Genomic DNA, 7725 nt, shown 5'->3' on the forward strand with positions numbered 1-7725 from the left:
TACGCATTATTATTATTATTAAAATTTTCTCGATACTGACGCTTGCAACACTCATTAGACGTCCGAAGGCTTTACAATAACCGTAAATCTTTTTCATACTAACTAGCCGAATTATTCACGGCTCCCTCAGCGGGGAATTACGTGAGAGTACACGAGGAGACGAGGAGTCTATGCGCGGAGTGCGAAAATTTCTTTTTCTATTTTTCTCCCTCTCTAACCATTTGCTAATTGCAATTATTTTGGCGCAGGCGTCCCTAAAATCGGAGTAACTCTCTGTTCTGAGTTTAACGCGATATTCGCATGGAAATCCTTCGTAAAACGCTTCTAACGCAAAAGAGTCAATTGACGAGATTTCACTTTGATTCACTTTGACAAAGACCGATTGAGATTAAGTTGATCGCCTTCGATTATGGCGATTACAAAGTCCTTATTTGTCCTATGTAGTCCTTATTTTTCCTATAGTCTAAGACATGTTCATTCAGTTTATTTTTAAACTAAGTTGGCCGCGATAATAATTCGCATTTCTTCCCGGCCCGAAAGTTCGTTTAAATGTGTCGAGAAATTTATTAACAGGAGTGATTCTCATCCTCCACTGTCAGATGTATGATGCGTTAATTTATTATGCAATAATCGAACAAGGTGAGCTTCGTTGATTAAGAGAATTGTTTCCTTAGCCCTTTTACAAGTGCGAATAACAAATTGCAACACAAACAGATATGTTATGCTCGTATTTAGGTACCTCGTATTTAAGTACGAATTTGAGAGTATCTCGAACATACGATTTTAGGTAGTGCGGCCCCAGATGAAAATGTCGCGTTTATTGAAGGTCGGACTTTGAAAATTAAACGGTGTTGATGGGTCTTCATTAATAGGTGTTGATACGGGAGGTGTTAATATGGTTTCGGTAAAAAAATTAGCGAAGGTATGCATCATATTTTCTAATGCTTCGATTCTTTGAATCAGTTCGCGTTCATAAACCGTTAGTGGGATCTTGTCTAAGGTAGCTTAGCAATGAAAACAATCAATTCTCTCGTGATACGTGTTAGATCCGAATACTTCCTTTTTTTTTTAGAAATATACGCGTAAATTAGAATAATTATAATTTATTAGAATATTAGTTATCATATTTTTAAGTGAAGGTTTTTTTTTCTTTCCAGATTTGTAACGTTCATGTTAATTAATTCATTATGGTAAGCGATCTCTTTTTGTTAATCTTATCATGTAGGGAATGGTTCCTAAATTTACTTTACTCATTGTCAAATTTGTTTTATTTTATTATTTTCCTTTATCAAGATTAATGAATACGCAATATCACAAGGCAATTGCGTTTAATCGTATCTTGTGAATATATTATTAATGCATTATTATTACTAAATGTCGCGGCAATTGTGTCTCATCCCACTGCTCTCGTCAGAAACGTTACATCATGAACTGTAACAAATTTAGATATTTTCGCGTTTATGAATTACTGTGTTAGGATGCAATGGTTCTTGTTATTATCCCATTGCTGTCACCAGAAATATTACGAATTCTTATGTTAAGCATAGCTAATAATCACGGATTGAATATTTTTGCGTTTATGAATTACGTTTCGTGCTCGCAGGATGTTACTTATTTCTTACGACCCGCGGCTTGGTATAGAATTCTTGCGTCATATTATGCGTCGCGTCGCTGCCGAGTGCGGAGTGGGGGAGAGAGAGAGAGAGAGAGAGAGAGACAGAGACAGACAGACAGAGAGAGAGAGAGAGAGAGAGAGAGGAGGAGAGAGAGAGAGAGAGAGAGAGACGGCCCAGCGCGGCGCGCGGACAGAACATAGGATTGAAAGAGTGGCGAAGTGTTTATTAGAGTAGGAAAGATATAATAAGAGTGGGAGCAAGCGGCAAACTAGACTGCTAGTGCTGGCGTATTGCATGCTATAGGAATTCTTTATGATAATTGATCTATTATAATTGATTTAGAATTTTAAATTAATAATTACTATTTTCTTGAAATAGAATTTGGCATTGTTCTTTATCAATATGAGACTTATTTGATTGAGCAATTTATGAATTATTTGTTGAATTTGCCATTTGCGTTAACTTCAACCTTCAACGAATAATCGTAACAAATGTCAAATTGATTAGAGTTCATTTAGCAAAGAAATTAATGATGGATCCGAGCAATTCAAGCCGTTTCATCATTTCATCACTCTTTAAGGAGGGAATAAGAGGGAGGATTGAGCAAGACAGAATATAACGCTAAATAAGTATCTATGTTCTTATTGATGAGCGGTTAATACTCGAGTATATGAAATTCGAGAATATGAAACTGTATCGAGACATTGGAGGGGCCCGTGAGCATTCAGAGCCTATTTAGCGATGGGACAGCCATGGGACGCGTTCTCCACTGGAGCGATTGTGTCGGCCCTGGCGTTCCGCTGCTCGCCGGTCAACGGTGCACGAGATTTCCTGGCCGCGCGCAATGGCTCGATGCATCCCGTTTGGGAGCCCTTGAAGTCGATGGGAGCCGCGGACACGGGCGAGTTCGATGGAAAGATTGATGGATCGAAATCCTTAATGGCCTTAATCCCTTCAGCCCTTAGTAAATATGTAGAGCCTGAACCCGTCTCCCTAAACAGTTTCCTTTTTTAGTCATTCACATGGATGTTTTTATTACATTACCGACGCGGTTAGTTAAATAATTGCATTAAAGAAGCAGACTTAGGAATTAATTGTAGAAACAAATAATAGTGAAAGGAAGAATTGAGCAGCTCCTATGAGCGTGATCAATTTCAAGAAGAGATAGACTAAACAGCTCCTACAAGCACGGTTAGTTCGTAGGAAAGGGGGTAAGCTGAGCAGCTCCTACAAGCGTGGTTAGCCCGAAGAATATAGAAAAGGGGAAGCTTTCAGGGGTGGAAGAAATCAACACATGTATACTTTCTTCTTTTCTTTTGAAATTGTGATATATTGAGAGATATTCCACCAACATTTTGATTTATCAGAATGATGCCGATCAAAAATGGCTCGATTTTCGCTCCATTTAGGCGCCAGTCGGTGGCGCTCGTAAGTCGGGAGGAAGGGAGAACTCGAATTTCCCAGAATTATTAGGTGTGGGAAAAAGTTCGTTTTTCCCGTTAAATGTAGTGGGAAAATTGCCAAATTTTCACAGAAAATGATTTTTCATATGGAAATATTAGTCATATCGCACTGAAATTCGGCACAGTTACTACGAATTCAATTTAGAACTGACGGATCAACTTAGGTTTACGTTAATTGATGGAATTTTAAAGTAATTAATAAATTAAATTTTGGGTCTCCGTGGTCCGCATCTCTTTCTCGGCGTTCGCTAACGCAACAAATTCGTATTTACTTATCTATTTCAGGCTAATTAAAGCGGTCACGAGGCCAAAAGATAGTAAATCAAAAAATATATTAAACATAATGTTAGACTTCGAAATTAATAGCATTCTCGGCTAGAGCGGCTGAAATCTCACTAAGAATTCGGAGCGACGAGCGACACGTCGCAGACTATGATTGGTACTCAATAGGTTATTCTTATTCTGAGAGATTATAGACATTGAGATGTTTCGATCGGATTAATTTTTCTTAAACCTCGTGTAGGATGATAATAACATGACAGTCGCAACATATGGGAACGATTTCTTGACTTGGCGTGGAGTTATCCTGTCTGGAATTTCATCGCAATACGTCGCTACGCAACACGCGCCTTACGGATGCTTCGATTGACTCACGCGACATGTCACGCGATGTTGGACAACAGAATCATACCACGTCGAATAAGTTTCGCTAGGAATATCGGCAATTAGAAATACTTTAGATAGACAATGTGAGATTAAATAACGAAAAATAATTTAGCGCAAAATGAAAAAAAAAGAAAATAAAATTATATTTCTACGGAGGGCAGGACGTAAAAAGCTTTTGTTTTGATGTCTGTTTGGACTATAATTAATAGATCAGAATAATAGATATAATTAATAGATAGATATAATTAATAGAATCAGAATTTTTCCCTTCTTTTTTCTTTTTCTTTGCGATTAACGTTTTAAGTGTATAATTAAAAATTATTCATTAATTTCAACATAATTGATACTGATTCGCTGAATGGTCAAAAACTGGTTTTTGACTATTAAATCAATAGAATTTAAGTGTTTGCGATGGTGAATTTTTGTTTTAGTGAGCTATCTTTTATTATTTTACAATAAATCGTTTTTGCTTCCCCAACAAATTTACCTTTCAATAATTTTAATACATTTTAAATTGTTATTAGAGTTTGTTTTTATATTATAGTTTTTATATTATAGTTTCTGATAATAGATTGAGGTGACTCACTGAAATGAATTAGTTTGTAAAAAAAAAATTTTTATAATTATGTCATACAATATTGTCTCTGATGGTTTAAAAGTAAGCTAAAACATATAAGCGGATTAATTATTAATAAAGTTGTTTTGTTAATCATATTGATTTGCATAAGAATTACCGTGCTTGACTCTTGTTAAATCCACTTTGTATCATGACGGAGTCTTTAGGAATTAATTTATATTTAGTTATAAAAATAATAAATATTCTAGAAACTAGAATTAAGAAACCACCACTTTTCTTTATAGAACTGCATCAAAAGGAAAATAGCATGACAGTAAAAAAAAATCTATTAAATATAAAATCTATTAAATATAAAATCTATTAAATATAATAATTACTTTTGAAACCATATGAAAAAAATTAAATCAATGTTCCAGATATCAAGCATATTAGCATACGAAGAATTATTGCTTCAGAAGATCAAAATGCATCAAATGAGTAGGAAAACACCTAACTAACTAATGATTGTACTAAAAAACAGATGTTTAACGAAGTAAAATGCTGCAACTGCGAAGGAAACTATCCTGTACGTTACAAAGGCTAAGTAATTACATCAAAAACTATTTCCTTAAGTTAAGGGAAAAAATAGAAGCAGATCCAAATACGAAATCAAATTTAAAGAATGAACACCAAAGCAGAAACAAGATCAACACAACCAACTACAAGTTATGCTGAGATATTAAAAGAAAATCCTATAAATTAACCAAACCTAGAAGATAATAATATTTATAATAACAGTGATCCGCCAGTTATGACACCAAACACACCTGGCCAACAAATTCGAAGAAATGATAACGCTCTTTATGGGGAACGCTCTTTATAGATACAGTGTTAAATCTATTAACAGCCCTGATCACTAAAATGAAATAATGGCCCGTATATCAAAATACATAATTTATATTAAATATTATATTAAATATGAAATATATATTAAATACATAAATATTAAAATATTAGGAATCTGGAATGCCAACGGACTTATTCCAAGAAGTGATGAACTTAAATATTTTTTATCCAAGCACAACATAAACGTAATGCTTATTTCAGAAACAAAAAAGCTACCTAAAAAATCCAAATTATATAATCTACGATCCAACACCTATGAATGGCACTCTAATTATTAAAACAGCTATCAGCATCATAAAAACGAGAAGTATTCTCAGAACTATCTACTACAATCAACAAGTATCACTATAGAAGATTGGATAGGACCTATTATTTTCCAGCTATATGTAGCTCGCCAAAGCACGCAAACAAGAACATTATACTAATTATTTCAAAACTCTTAGTCACAGGTTTATTGCTGATGGCGACTATAATGCGAAACACGTGATGATGATCTTAAGTAATTCAAAAGGAAAGCAATTATATTTAGCAATGTTGCAAAATAATCTACACCCGATATCTACAGGTGAACCCATCTACTGGCTAGCTGATTGTAGAAAAATACTAGATGTTATAGATTTCTGTATTGTAAGAGGATAGTAACGCACTACTTCAAAGCAGAATTATGATCTAACATCGAATCATTCCCCAATAATAATTACAGTTAATACAACTATAAATATAGAGTAACCTCTAACTCTGTCCAATGCAAAAACAAATTGGCGTCTAATCAGAGACCTTTTAAACGAATAAATAACATATAAAATATCACTGAAAATTAACGAAAAATTAGAGATGGCAATAGACAGTCTCAATACAAAAAGCGGCCTGGAAATCAACTCCTACAGCGTAACATAATGTTAGAAATTCAATGCATTGTCTACTAAATATTAAACTTAAAATTGCAAAAAAATTTTGCAAAAAATAGCAAACATCAAGATCACCGAATGATAAAACGAATTTAAATAAAATCGAAAAGCAATTTAAAAAATTAATAAATAGCGAATAAAATGATCGAGTTTTTCTTAGAAAAGTTTTTCTTAGAGCTCATTTTTACAGAAGCAACAGACTACTCACTATGGAAAATCAAAGAAGTTAAAAAAGAATTCTAATCAACTAAAATTACCTTCGGTAAAACAAGAAAACGGAAAATGGACAAGAACCAGTAAAGATAAAATCAAATTATTTTTCGAATACCTTAAAAAAGTATTTTTGAATCATACTTGCAAGAAAGATCAGAAGAAAAACAAAAAATAATATTAAACTATCTCTAGACGCTCCTTGGCATCCGAATGCATTTTTTTATATCTTTAATCAATATTAATATTATTACTGTAGAAAATTGATATATTAAACATATATTGCGTTCGGGCAGATGCTACCTATTTTCTTATTTTTATAGTATATTGAATGTAAAACAAAAGTAGAATGACATAAATAGCGCAAATAGCGCTAATAGCATTTTCCCAAATTCTAAATATTGTCTACATAAAAATTTATTAATTTTATACCATTTGAAATAAATAAATTTATTAATACTCTAAAAAAGATCTATAAGAAATTAATTACAAATGTGTGTAATTATATTTAAAATTGAAAAAGTGTTTATATATAATCTCTTTCTCTTGTTCACATTTATTGTATAAAGAAAAGCTCTGATGCATTACTATCATATACTTTTATAAGAAGGGCGTAATGATGATCGTATAATAGTGAAATATGACACCACTGATAACAGTTTACGCTGCGCTAGCGTAAGTTCGTCTCGCGAATCTTGCTCTGTGTTTTACTTGGTGTTCTGATTCAAAACATATATAACAATTCTCAAGTCAGCATTGCCATTTTGAATTACTCTCCTTATTCCCCAATCTTGCTCCAGCAGACTTTTTATTCCCTAAGCTAAAGAAGGTGATGAAAGAGACTCGATTTAACATTTCGAATTTTAGAATCATGTGTCAATAAGATTTGTTACAATTTCTAAAAGCTGTACGAATATTGTCAGAAGTGTATTACTTCTAGCGGATTATTTTGAAGGACAATGAAAGTCATTTGTATATTAATTAAATGGTGTTTATTTTTTCACTCACCGAATTTTATTGCTACATATGTCTTATTATAATTTCGAGTTGTGTATATTATAATGATATGATCTTTGGTATAATAAGAATATTATAAGAATATATTTTATCATTATGTTGTAGAGCCAATATTTGGCAAGGCAATTTTCCTACAGAGAATACTGAAGAAGACGGATACAAAGGCACATCACCAGTTACAATGTTTTCGCAGAATAGATATGGTTTGCATAATATTATTGGAAATGTTTGGGAATGGACAGCGGATTGGTGGATAACAAAGCACTCAAGCGATCGATTAATAAATCCAGTAAGCATTTATTTATTTAAATACTTTCTTATTTAAGTGAAAATGTAATAAAGTATGTATTTTATGTATTATATATATATAGTATATTATATAT

At 32.9% G+C, this 7725-nt stretch overlaps 1 protein-coding gene across 1 annotated transcript in view; it reads left to right on the forward strand.

Moving 5' to 3' along the window:
* The first annotated feature begins 6965 nt into the window (after window positions 1–6965).
* Window positions 6966–7725, forward strand: part of LOC105626807 (sulfatase-modifying factor 1-like) — a 2164-nt gene continuing 1404 nt past the window's right edge. The window contains exons 1-2 of the mRNA XM_012208103.1: window positions 6966–7000; window positions 7448–7631. Of these exons, the coding sequence (XP_012063493.1) occupies window positions 6966–7000; window positions 7448–7631 (219 nt within the window). The remainder of the gene's footprint in view (window positions 7001–7447; window positions 7632–7725) is intronic.

The sequence above is a fragment of the Atta cephalotes genome (genome assembly GCF_000143395.1).
Source record: "Atta cephalotes unplaced genomic scaffold scaffold00006, whole genome shotgun sequence".
NCBI classification, from domain to species: domain Eukaryota; kingdom Metazoa; phylum Arthropoda; class Insecta; order Hymenoptera; family Formicidae; genus Atta; species Atta cephalotes.